General features: G+C 47.4%; 1 protein-coding gene across 2 annotated transcripts in view; it reads right to left on the bottom strand.

Annotated features, from left to right (window-relative positions):
• Positions 1-13926, bottom strand: part of OBSCN (obscurin, cytoskeletal calmodulin and titin-interacting RhoGEF) — a 1961032-nt gene that overhangs the window by 1071999 nt on the left and 875107 nt on the right. For both annotated transcript variants that reach the window (XM_069211034.1, XM_069211033.1), the window contains 4 exons: positions 10289-10558; positions 7770-9152; positions 1360-1638; positions 1135-1210 (listed from right to left, as the gene is read on the bottom strand). In XM_069211034.1, coding sequence (XP_069067135.1) covers positions 1135-1210; positions 1360-1638; positions 7770-9152; positions 10289-10558 — 2008 coding nt within the window. The remainder of the gene's footprint in view (positions 1-1134; positions 1211-1359; positions 1639-7769; positions 9153-10288; positions 10559-13926) is intronic.

Genomic DNA, 13926 nt, shown 5'->3' with positions numbered 1-13926 from the left:
TTCAGAATTGTGTCTACTTTTCAGAAATGTTTAGCTGTCTGGGATCGAGCATTGGGTTTACACCCATTTCTGTCACTTACTGGAAGGAGGCTGAAAGCACAAACAAATAGTAAAACTGGGATATGCCAAAATGGTGTTGATAAATTTAGTTTCCTGATTAAAGTCTGCCTATTCCTAAAAGCTGGAAATATGGTGATTTTAGCACCACAGACCCTTTGTTGATGCCATTTTCAAGGAAAAAAAACACATGCTTTCTTCTGCAGCCCTATGTCCCAATTTTTTTAAAAGAACACATTTTTAGCTATATTTTGGCTAATATCTTGGTCTCCTCCAGGGGAACCCACAAACTCTTAGTAGCTTATATGGACAAAAAGTTATGAAGGACTAAGCGAGAACTACCTCAAATAGTGAAAAAAGGGCTCTGAACTAAGGAGATGGGGAAAGGCCCAGAAGCTAATGGGTTAAATTGTACCATATTTGTCAAAAATTGTTGGGGATTTTTATTGTGTGGTGTTTTCACTTTATTTCAGTTTGTGTGCTGCATAAATATTTACACATTGCCTCTAGGTTAGATCTAACTGTTTGTGTCAAGCTACAAGAGGTTCAAACACAGGTTAATTTAATCACTTTTGTTGTTCACCTTGACAAGGACTGAGGTTCTTGCCTGAGTAGGGCTTCCACCCCTCTCAACCAATAGCCCAATTTCTTACATGTGTACATGTTACCGCACATGTTGCAATGATAAGTTTGTTGATGAGTTGCAGAGTTGATGAGATGAGTTGATGAGATGAGTAGCAGACACGCACATCTGAGAAAAATGCCTGGTATTTACAAGTAGATGTGGATTTATGAACAGCATTCACAAAAACCCATAATTGTGTGGCATTTATCACACTCAATAAATTCCAACACTGCTGAGACAGATTTTATCAGGTGCGATACATATCATACCAATTATTGGGCCACTCGTTTGTCTTGTGCCCGAATTTATGATGTGATTAGCAACAATTTAATAAAATATTGTTCCACAGTAGTATAGCAATAATTTCAAATTATTAGAATGTAGTTAGACACAATGACCCATTGACTCCCTGCCTTTAATCATATGAATGTATGATTTAAATGATAATTTACCTGGACAGGTAACCTTGGGCACTGAAGTAGGATGAAGTTTCAGTAGCTTCTGCTGTGTCATAGTCCGAACTTGTCACTGTTGAACACAAAATAACATGATTAAGTGTTGCTTCGGTGGGAAAGCAGATAGCTCACAGTGCAACTGAGCTGAAACTCAATGACCTCGTTTTAGGTGTTCTGTGTCTAGTTAACAGCCTCTTACTTAACTACCAAATGGATACTCACTGTCCACTCGTAATTCAGCCTTAGTTGAAGAGACTCCCAAGCTATTTTCAGCCAAGCATCTGTACACTCCCATGTCGGAGGGAACCACTGCAGTAATAATCAGCTGGTGACACCCCTCCTGGTCTTCGTTGATCATGTAATGGTCATCTTCTTCAACAACCTTCCCATCCTTGAACCAGCGAACAATTGGCTGTGGCTTGCCAATGACAACGCAGTCAAAGCTCACTGGGTAGCCATCTTGAACTTCTTGATTTCGAAGCTCGGATACAAACATGGGAGCTTAAGAAAGAGCAACAAGAAAATGAAGTTTATTAAAAAAAAGTATAAGAATCAATGTGAGCCACTCATTTTCTATTTCATTTTGTTTTATATATTTGCATGTTGTGTGCACACTAGTGCACAATCAGTACAATAGCTATGTAAGAATGTGTTTTTAATAGTAGTAGTTTTACATACACACGCACAAATATATATTCATTGAAAAAACACAGTTAAAGGTCTTTTATGGTTCAGCAAACACAAAATTGAAAAAGCCCTGAAATTCGTCAGGTATGGGGTGCAACTCACAAGGCTCGCCATAACTCATGCCACCACCATGCTCATTACACCCCTTAATCTAAGCTAAAATAGCTGGCAAATAACCTTTAACAGTGCCCACAGCAAAGCCTTGCTGGGCCAGAGATAGTAAGTACAAAGAACAACACAGCCAAACGTTTGACCTTGAGGGGACCAACTTGACAATGTCAGGACCAGGCTGTAAAATTCACCCAATGAACAGAATAAACAGATGTGGTGGATGGGTGCCTAAATGCAAAAATAACATCCACTGCCTAAGCAGGTAAATCAAATCTGCTTATTTGGTACCGCTCAATTTACATGAATGGATTAGTAGGTATGGAGATTTGGGTGCAGGTCCCTGGCCTGCTGTGGAGGCAAAAGGTCCTTAGATAAAGTTAGAAGACTCAGAGGGCAAATGTTTAGACTCAACAGATCACAGAACAACAGTATCCTGACCTAGTGCAGAGTAAATAGGATGACCTGGGCTTGGGTTTTCCTGATTTTCTTCAGAACTCAAAGCAGGAGAGGCAGATGTGGGTAGGTATAAAGGAGATTAGAATCCCACTGTGCGGAGAATGCATCTCCCAAGGAGCCTCTTAGCAGAGTTTCTAGTGCACAGCAGTCCTGAAAAAGCCCGTTCTGAGCAATGGCCAAATAATCCAACCAAGATATGCAGTAAACAGTCAAACATGCCTTGAGCCACCTCTGTATGAAGAATTCATCTGTGGTCCACTAGCTAATGTATGTTGAGCTTGTCCGCCATGGCATTCAGCAAACCCACCAAGTGATTGGCAATCAGGGGGATCCCTGGAAGGTCCAGCCATTTTCAGAGACACAGGGCCTGATTACAACTTTGGAGGAGGTGTTAATCCGTCCCAAATGTGACGAATATACCACCAGCCGTATTACGAGTTCCATAGGATATAATGGACTCGTAATATGGCTGGTGGTATATCCGTCACTTTACCGTCACTTTTGGGACGGATTAACACCTCCTCCAAAGTTGTAATCAGGCCCATAGGGGGTCATTCTGACCCCGGCGGGCGGCGGTTGCCGCCCGCCTGTCGGGAACCGCCATTTGGCCGCTCCGCGGTCAGAAGACCGCTGCCAGCATTCTGACCTTCCCGCTGGGCCAGCGGGCGCTAACAATGTTAGCGCCCGCCGGCCCAGCGGGAAGGTGGCCTGCAACACAGAAGCCGGCTCCGAATGGAGCCGGCGGTGTTGCGGGCGTGCGACGGGTGCAGTTGCACCCGTCGCGCTTTTCACTGTCTGCTAGGCAGACAGTGAAAAGCCGCCCTGGGCCCTGTTAGGGGACCCCTGCACTGCCCATGCCTGTGGCATGGGCAGTGCAGGGGCCCCCAGGGGCCCCAGGACACCCGTTCCCGCCAGCCTCTTCCTGGCGGTGAAAACCGCCAGAAACAGGCTGGCGGGAAGGGGGTCAGAATCCCCAAGGCAGCGCTGCTTGCAGCGCTGCCCTGCCGGATTCGCCCAGCCGGGGGTAAACCGGCGGGAAACCGCCGGCCCCGGTTTTCTGACCGCGGCTTTACCGCCGCGGTCAGAATGGGCATGGAAGCACCGCCAGCCTGTTGCCGGTGCCTCCGTCATTCGCGGCCCTGGCGGAATGACCCCCATAGTGTCTCCTGGCACAGGATATGCGACCCCACAATACCCTGCTTGTTGAACCACCCCCAGGTGATTGTGTTTTCCAGTAAGGCCTGGACCAGATTCTTCTGATGGATGCAAGAAAGGCCTTAAGGGCCATCATGGTAGCACAATATCCCAGAAAGTTGATGTGAAGCTCTGCTGGGACCCAAAGGCCTCTGAATTTGACATCTCTCAAATAAATATCTCAACTGGGAGATTAGGCATCTATCACTACTTTGAGCTCTTGATGAGGTAGGAACCACAGCACATCTCAAGACAAGTTGCTGCCCTTCAGCCATGACCAATGATCCCAGGCTGCCTCCTCTGAAATGCATATGTTGTCAGAAAGGCAACTCCAGGTCTGCATCCACTTCTGGTAAAGGTTCCATGCAAGGCCTGCATGCACCAACTGTCACAGAACGATACACCAAACCAAGAGACTAAGAAGCCTCAGAGCTGACAGCACACTGGAACCCAGGAATGAGCCATAAACATACCAATAACACCCTGATTGTCCATGACTCCTAGACTGCCTACAGGGGAAGAAAGACCTTGACCCCCATAGTGTCACGCATCGCCCCAATGAAGGGAATCCTCTGTTTAATCTATATGTGGGACATAGCATCATTGATGGAGAACAAAGAGATGAAAGAAGGGTGACAGTCATCTGAAGGTGCACCGCAAATGACTGCAGAGAGCCCACCTTCAGCAGCCATATGTCAAGATATGAGAATATGCACAAGCCAGACCAGTGAAGATGGGTAGCGACCCCCAACAACACTGCAGGAAAAACCTGTGAGGCTGAGGTGACTTTGAAGGTTAGAAAGGCAAACTGGTAGTGTTCAGAAGTCGAAGGTCTAAATATAACCTGAGCTCACATCTTTTCCTGGGCACCACAAAATAATGGAAGTAGAAGCCATGCTCTGCCCCACTTCTGTGCCCATTTCGGAAGACCTCTTGCCTAGCAGCGACTAGATTTGCTGTGCAACAATGGAGGCCTGATCTGATGAAGCCTCAACAAAAACAGATAAGATATAAGGGTGAGTGGATGTGATGGCGAGGGTGTAACCTTTTTGAAAGATGTGCCACACTCACTGGTTTGAAGGTATAAAATGACAACCACACCTTCTGAGGGGAAATCAAAGCATCTTGATAACTTTTGCTTTAGGTGAGGAGGGAGAAGAGGAAGACTACTATGACTGGTGGTGTCCATGGCCCCTGACATAACTGTGTATTTGTGAGCCACAAAAAGGCTTTGCTGTTGTTGTATGGGCTACTAGGACTGCCTCTGGCGATCCGCAAGACCTAAGAATATTCTCTGGTATTTGATGTTGCTGATTGAATTGACAGGTTTTAGATAGCAAATCTAAGGAACATGGATGTCTTAAAAGCACTCCAGTGCAAAGTCAGTCTTTAACCCAAAATGCCTATAACCATCAAACAGCATGTCCATAATGGATGCATGCACATCACTGGAAAATCCTGTAGTGCATTCAGGGATGGTGCCTGGTCATGACACTAGTGCCCATGGCACAACTTATACAGTCTGTTGGGTCCAGACCAGCTTTCAAACCGTATTTTGCTACACCCTGTAAGTTGTAGATTGACTCAGTAAAGCTGTTCCTGAGTTAATCAGGAATAATTGACAAGATCTTGTTGGTCATATCCAAAAAGGCATCTCGTTCTACCTCTGGGCCAAGGTAGCGTAAGACTCTATTCTAAAATGCAGCAACCTGTCTAGTGGCGCTGTAGGGAGTTAGTTGGGATTCCTCTTGCCAGTTGAACCTTGAAGTATCAAGCTCTCAAGCATCGGGTGCTGATTTAAAAAGGCTTGGGTCTAGGGTAGGGCCTTTGATACCTAGCTACCGGACAACTAATTGGGGGAGCTGAACATGACTTACACCAGGCTGCCATCAAGGCTTTCATTAGGTCTTTGTAAAAAGCAGTAAGGGCTATGAAAAAGCAGGACCAGGCTTTAGAATTTTTATCTGGCAGGTTTGCTTTAATCTCCACAGTAGGTAGCTGAAAGTCGCTTACGTCTGATGCTCTGCAGACTAATACTGCAAAGGAGACCTCTCCACAGTCTCATCTCAGGAGAAGAATCTAGACCTCTAGCATTATGTAGATCTACATGCAAGCTAGCACCAGAGTCATGACTGAGGAGCAAGTTGATTGCGTCATTGTCGTCCTTGCTATGCAGCACATTTTGAATCCCCTGAATGGCATCAGAATCTGAACCAAGCAAGACTTCCGGCCTACGTAAATACTGGCATTGAGGGAGAGGCTGATGTTCATCCCAAGGTGAGGGATGCACCTTCATAATCTCATGGTGAACACACAGGCCTGTGGTGAGATAATGTTGGCTCCAGATCAGATAAGGTCATTAGGATTGCATCTGGTGCTGGCACCACTGAAGTTAGAGTCCGGGCCAGGGCTGTACGAGGCCTCTTGCGCAAGAAAGAAGGCAAGGGCCACTGCAGGCAGGATGCAACGCGGACGCCCAAACAGGTCAGCTGACCTGTCAGAAGAAATCTGACTGGCAGCCCCTGCAGTTTGGTGAGGCCCAAAGGCCCTACAGAGGGAGCCAGCAAGGTCACTGTAAAGATCCACAATGGCCCAAGTAACTCGGTACTATGGGACCCGCCTTGGAGCAGAATGATGGCAGTGTAGCTTGGTTCTTGGAGTGAATGCTGCACTCCTTCCCCCTGGATGGGGAGTAGCAAGATAGGGACAAGTACCACTTGGAATTTGTGGTACAACTTGTTCCTTGGCTGCATCACTGACTTAGAAGAGGGTGGTGACTAAGTGCGCACTGGGCCCTGGACAGCACAAGGACACGTGACAGAGTAGGGAGCAGGTCTGCTGTCTGTATTGTACCCAGCTCTGCTTTTTGTGTTCTCTAATCGCCCTTGGGATATTCGAGAGCATTTGTCACATGACTTCAAGTTGTGTCTAGACCTTAGACACCACAAGTGGACATCGTGTGAATCTGTGACTGAAATGTGCTCTTTTTTGTTGCTTCACACTTTAAGACGTAGTTTTGGGGAAGCTATTTCCCTACACACTGTCCTTGCTGAAATTAATTCAATTTAGCATTGGTGAAAAACAACAAATATTGGGATTATAGCTCAGGATTCATTCATATCGAAACACACAGAAAGAAAGATTCTAAAAACACGCCTGGGTGGTGCATACATATGTTTCCACGCAATCACTTCTGGAAGTGCAGTGGCATTATTACGGAGTCCAATGACGTCACCTGCTAATTGGTGGGAGCAGCTGCTATGAAAATATCCTGGATCTAGTCCGGCGACTGGGACATTTCAAAAGTGAAGAGTTTGCAGTGAGCAGCGTCCGTCCGAAAGAGCATTTTTAGAAAACTCGGGGCACCTAATGCAACTAACTTCTCTGTAGGCAGTTCCCGAGGTTTCACAGGCGTGAATGTGAATGATTGAATTAGCATTATTAGAAAGATTCAACAGCTGACCTATGTAGTGTATTTTTTAACAAAGATCACACGATCACAGCACACCCTACTAGAGATATAAAGACATCGTAAAATGCATATTATAATATTCCCCAAAATGAATCATGTTTGTGAAATACACGTGGAAAAATCTAATCAGTACACGGATGTAGGAACTCTAAAATTCAAGCAAAAAGCATGGCCTGTTGTTCACTCATTACGCATTCAATGTAGTGACAAGGGATGCCGAACCCATAAATCAAGAGATGTACACAGAGCGCAGCTCCCGCCCAGCACTGAGTCAAAAGACCAATCCGCATTATGCATTCAAAACGCAACATATTTGGGGGTAGACAAGATTCGGAACATACAACACATTTATTTCATTATGCGTTTTTCCTCAATATTTCGCAGAGATATTTGTACTGATTAAATCATTTTCCTAAGATTTGTGATCATTTCGGCTTTTTTCAAGATACATTGCTGTGATGACTTCAAGCAAAGTGGCTTTTGATCAATTATGTACCTGCAGATATTGACTGCGTCTACTCCAGAGGTTTTCCTCCCATCGTTTCTGAAGGCAGTTTGACTCCTTTGCTCACTTTTAACAGACATACATGAGTAGCATAACCCATGGGAGTGTCAAATACTATTGGAAAAGTACTACTGTGTGAATCAACGTTTTACTCTATTTTTACATCTTGTGCAGAAATAAACTCCAGTTGTAAAACTGCATACTAACCGGTATCTGAAGTGAGCAAAGCAGGCCTCGGCTTTTCTTCTGTTAGTGATTGTCCTGTGGTGTCTGGTCCTGCTTTCATGATGCGCAATTCGATTTTCTTCACACCATGGTCAAATAGGTCGATCTCAACTGGGATACCCATCGCTCCAAACATTTCTCTGAATCTTGTGGCAGCAATCCTTGCCTCCGACATGACCTCAAACTTAATGTAGATGTACTTGTCATCCTCCCGATATGTTTGCTGGTCGACCAAGCCAAAGTCTCCCTCATCTGCGCTGACAAACAGCTCCTCTTCCACATCTGACATCTCAGGGGAGATCTTGGATTTGAGTAGCTTGTGAAGCCTTCTACCAGCTTTGCGGAAGGCATCATCCATTTCGCTTCCTGATGAGCTTTCAGTTTCACTCTCAGTGTTCAACTTTGAAGGAGCTGGCTTTTGCTTACGAAGAGTTTCAGGTGACTGGCTGCCAACAACGACTTTGGCGCTATGGGATACTGTGCCAAACTTATTGGAAACCTCACAGGTATATTTCCCAGTGTCCTTAGTGTCCAGACCTGTGATAATTAAGGAACAAGTTCCATCACTGTAATTGTCAATATGGTAATGGCGCCCATCAGAAAGTTCTTCACCATCTTTTAGCCACCGGGCTTTGATATCCGTTTTACTAATGGCCAAACACTCAAGATGGACAGTGCCTCCTGGTTCCCCAGTAATATCCTTGAATGTGTCCTCAAACACTGGGCACTCCTGCTGTTTGATCACCTTCCTTGCTTTGTAGCCTTTGAAAGCTGCCTGGATTTTCACAGCAGCATAGTTCATTGAAGGATCATCATCATCGATGTTCTCTAATTCAGAGGGTACAACATGTGGTACAACTTCCTTGGTTTCAGTAATTGTCTCTTTACTCTCAGTACTGGATGTCTCAAAGTGTTTAAAGAACTTATGAGTGGAGAGAGTTTGAACCTGGGTACCACAGGTCACAGTGGAGTGGCCAGCCTTTTTCAGGTAGGACACTAATGATGGTGTCCCAGATCTCGACTCATCATCAGAACTTGTGAATGAGAAATCAGCCTCCCCAGTTTTGGCTAGGTCATCAGAGGTATAGCTTTCTGAGTACTCTGCACGAGCTTCAGCTTCTTTTTTCATACGTCGCAGTTTCTCATCTTCTTCTTGCACCTCACAGATGGACTCAAGGGTTGGCTCCCGGCTCATCCTGCGCTTCTTGGCCAAAGCCTCCCAAAGAAGATGCAGATCCCCTTCTTGCGCTGCCTCGGGTGGCAAACTGGGCTGGGCCGCTCCATCTTCCTTTCCCAAGAGCCCATCAATCAGCTGGGGTTCCTCAAGCAGCTGTTTAATGCTTACTGCCTCAGGAGCAGATGGCACTGGAAAGTAAAAAATTACATTGACTCATCTGGGTAATCAACAAGTACATAACACAACAAAAGGGTCAATCACAAAGTGCAACTGCTATGAACTGTTTTCAATAAACTTATATACAGGTGTGCTCTGAGGAAAATCAGAAGATTGTCAGACAGCCAAAGGCTCTGAAATGTCGGAAAGACTCTGCCAATGTCAGTCAGTTGTTAGGCTGTCAGTGCTGGCGGACAGACAAGAAATCTTTTGTCATGTCTATAGACGAGTCCACCTTTACATAGACCTTTCTGATGCAGGACTGTCCTTTACCAGAAGAATACCACATACAATAATGACAGACATGCTGAGATCGAGCAATTGGGGAATGGTAGATGGATAGGTTGAACCTTTTTTTAGTTAGTCCCTTATGATTGAATCATTTTAGCAAATATGAGCTTCTCTTTGAAACAATGGGTGCGTTCATGTGCCAATTGGTGTGAAAAAAAGGTAAAACAACACCACCACACACACTGCAATAACTCTAAAGCACATTTAAAACAACATTGTTCTCCTCCTGTGCAGGGAGTACAGCTGTGTTAAACCATGAAGCGGGTGTCTAGGAATTATCTAGGTTGTGGGCACTACTGAAGTAGCCTTATGCTATCAATGATGTTATCAGCACGAGGATAGCGCACTTTACAAATACACATAACAAAACTGGCATATTCCCTGAGCTAATATAAGTTGTTTAAATTTTAATAGCCCACTCTGCTCTTTCTGTATAGACAAAAGACAAACAGTGTAATAAGCAGGGACATTGTACGACCTAACCAACACAAGACTTATCTGTTAAAGGTATGTTATTAACCTTGTTTTATCTAGCAGTATTTGGATATTACAAATCCTTACAAATACATTGATTGCTTTTCGCGTAAAACAACGGCTGTTGTCGCCTCGCCCCTTCCTGTGACGGTATAAGAGATGTGATGTCACTTCCGCTGTTCTCATGTTTTCCTCTGAAAGTTTGCCGTTGATGCAAAGTGTGGTAACATAAACAGCAGAAGCGAGCAGGGAACTGGCAAGTGCATTTACTTTAAAAAAGATTGCTAAACTGGGATTTCGGGGAAAATATAGCTCTTAATTGAAAATATAGCTCTTAACTTACGTTCCAGAGACAACGTAGCAGATGTTTTCGCGTTTGCTGCTGTTGCGCAGGTGTAGGACCCGTGGTCCTCTTGAACAGTTTTGTGGATAATAAGTGATTGTTTTTTCCCGGCAGAAATAATTTCGTATCTGTCCCCAGGGCAAATCAGTTCTTCCCCTTTCATCCACGTCACCTCTTGGTCTTCGCTCGACAGCTCACATTCAAGTCGAACCACCTCCCCTTCCTTTGCGGTTTTGTTTTCTAAGGGCTGAGTTATTTCAATGGGAGGCACTGCAAGGATAAAAAAACAACGTGTTGCCTGAAGCTTTCCTGTCAAATTATATCCACACAACGGATATTTACCTACTAACAAACCCAATTATAAAAACAAGAATTCAGCTTAAGGGCCAGCGAAGCAATTATATTAAAGAGCGGGTGACCGCCAACTCTGATACAGAGCACATGCGCCGGACACGAAAGATCTCTACCAAAGCACCTCATCTAGCGCCTACATCCATGATCATGCAGCGTGTGGTACCTTGTGATGCTTTTCAAGTGAGGATGCTGTGACTTTATTCAAGTGCAAGTGCTTACAGTTTTTTTTTTTTTGTAATCTTATTGTGAGCTGAGTTTTGTATGGATGTGCCAACAATTACACCACCTCCTCTGTTTTTGTCATTACCTGGTCAGCCAGCAATAGAATGGGAGGAGTGGTTAGAGCGACCCTTGACCCTGCTTTCAGGCAGGTTGCTCCCCTACACCTTGTGCCGGTTGCCGCTGCTTCAGGCTTCCTCCTTCTATCTCGAGGCTTCCTCACTTTTATTTCTTTACCACTATCCCTCCCGCCCGCCCCCTCCCTCTTTCTCGATTCATTTTCCCGCTGCTGCGTCCCTGCGGCCCCGCCCCCCACTCGCTGACCTTCTCCCACCTACCAGCTGCCCCTGCCTCCCCTTATATGGCAGCCGTTGCGTGGCCGGGCACCAGGACCCCTGTTCCCCAAGACCACCATGGCAACCAACACCACTACACCGCCAGCACCCTCCTCGCACTCAACACCAGACCAGCTCACGCCTGCTTCCTGGCCTCCCCTAAGCACACCCAGGGACCCTTCACCTGCCGGAACTGCAGCTTCACCAGCCTCCAAATCGCCAAACCACCCGCTGAGACAGACCACAACTACCTCTGATGCATCCTACTAAACACCCGTTCTGCCTGCAAACACACCGTTGAACTCTGGGACCTACTCGACCCCTCCACCCTGGACGTCGCCTTCCTGACGGAGACCTGGATGAACGCCTCCTCGGCCCCAGACATCGCCATAGCCATTCTGGATGGCTACAAGATCACCCGAAGGTATCGCACCAACAAAGTCGGAGGCGGGATCGCCATCGTCCACAAGAACACCATCAGGTTCACGACCTGCACCCACGACTCACAAAGCACCGCCAAACACCTGCACTTCCAGATCCACACCAACCCCAACACCACCCTCAGAGGAGCTCTCATATACAGACCCCCCGGACCACGGCCTCAGTTCTGTGATTCCATCGCCGACCTCGTCAGCAGGCACGCCCTAGCCTTCGCCGACTACATCCTCCTCGGCGACCTGAACTTTCACCTGGAGAATAACGACCCCAACTCCACCACCCTAATTGACAACCTAGCCAACCTAGGACTCAGACAACTCGTCACTACTCCAACACACTCCGCCGGACACATGCTGGACCCCATCTTCTCTGCTAGCCCCCACGTCACCTTCAGCTACATCACCGAACTCCCATGGACTGACCACAGCTGCATCCACTTCACCTTCCGTAAACCCACCATGCACCTCCGCACCCAACAGATCCTCCGCCGTAACTTGCGCAAAGTCAGCCAAGACCAGCTGAACACCAGCCTCGCCCAAAAACCACCCACCGAACCCAGCAATCCTGACCTCGCAGCCTACAACCGCTGGCGCTGAATCAACGAATGTGCCAACACTATCGACCTGCCCAATAAGCCCTCCAACAGAGGCACCAACAAGAGAGCCAGCTGGTTCACCTCGGACCTTCGAGCCTCCAAGCAAACCTGCCTGAAACTGGAGAGAAAGTGGCTCCTCGACCAGACACCGGACAACCATGCTGCCTTCAAGAACGCCATCCACAAACGCCATCACCTCATCAGATCTGCCAAGAGAACCTCCTTCAAAGACAGCCTTGACAACAACGCACACAACAGCAAGGAGCTCTTCAACATCATGAAGGAACTCTCCAACCCCAGATCCAGCACAAACGACATCCCACTATCACAAGACCTGTGCAACTCCTCGCCTCCTTCTTCCACCACAAGATCACAGACATCCACAACAGCCAAACCAACCTGCCAACCACCGACTCCTCAGACTCTCCTCCCACCCTCAACTACGACCCCCTGCTCGCCTGGGCCAACGTGAACGAAGACGACACAATCAAAACTATGTGCACTATCCACTCTGGATCTCCATCAGACCCATGTCCGCACCACATCTTTAACAAAGCAAACGCCGCCATCACACCCCTCCTCCGCAAAAGTCATCAACATCTCCTTCGAGACCGCAAAGCATGCTGAGATCAATCCCCTATTAAAGAAACCCATGGCGGACCCGAGAGACCTCAAGAATTTCCACCCCTGCTCCCATTCCCGGTCAAGGTCATCGAGAAGATGGTCAACAGACAACTGCCCCACTACCTTGAAGAAAACAACATCCTGGACCCATCCCAGTCAGGGTTCCGCAGCAATCACAGTACCGAAACTGCCCTCATCGCCACCACCGATGACATCAGAGCCATGCTCGACAATGGTCGAAACCGTGGCCCTCATCCTCCTGGACCTCTCTGCCGCCTTCAACACCATCTGCCACCGCACCCTACGCACACGCCTCCACAACGCAGGGGTCTTGGACAAAGCTCTGGAGTGGACCACCTCCTTCCTCTCCGGCAGAACCCAGAGCATCCGCCTCCCCCCTTTCGGATCCGAAGCCTCCAAGATCATCTGCAGTGTCCCCAAAGGATCATCCCTCAGCCCTACACTATTCAGTGTCTACATGGCCCACTTGCCCACGTCGCCCAGCTACACAACCTCAACATCATCTCCTACGCCGAAGACACCCAATTGATCCTCTCCCTCACCAAGGACCCCCTCACCGACAAATCCAACCTCCACGAAGGAATGAAGGCCATCGCCGAATGGATGAGGAACAGCAAACTGAAGTTGAACTCAGATAAGACAGAGATCCTCATCCTCTGTGCCAACCCCTCAGCCTAGGATGACTCCTGGTGGCCGACCGCTCTGGGAGTAGCCCGACATCCACTGACCACACACGCAACCTGGGCATCATCCTCGACTCAACACTCTCCATGACTAAGCAAGTCAGTGTCATCTCCTCCTGCGTCAACACCCTCTGCATGCTCCGCAAGATCTACAGATGGATCCCCACAGCTACAAAAAGAACAGTCACCCAGGCCCTTGTCAGCAGTAAACTCGACTACGGAAACGCCCTCTACGCAGGAGCCCCAGCCAAACTCCTCAAATGACTGCAACGCATACAAAATGCCTCTACGCGCCTGATCCTCGATGCCTCCCACCACAGCCATATCACTCCCCATCTGGGAGACCTACACTGGCTCCCCGTCAACAAA

The sequence above is a fragment of the Pleurodeles waltl genome, chromosome 10, assembly GCF_031143425.1.
Source record: "Pleurodeles waltl isolate 20211129_DDA chromosome 10, aPleWal1.hap1.20221129, whole genome shotgun sequence".
Taxonomy (NCBI): domain Eukaryota; kingdom Metazoa; phylum Chordata; class Amphibia; order Caudata; family Salamandridae; genus Pleurodeles; species Pleurodeles waltl.
The sequence above is the reverse complement of the archived record's forward strand: the minus strand, read 5'-3'. Positions and strand labels throughout refer to the sequence as shown.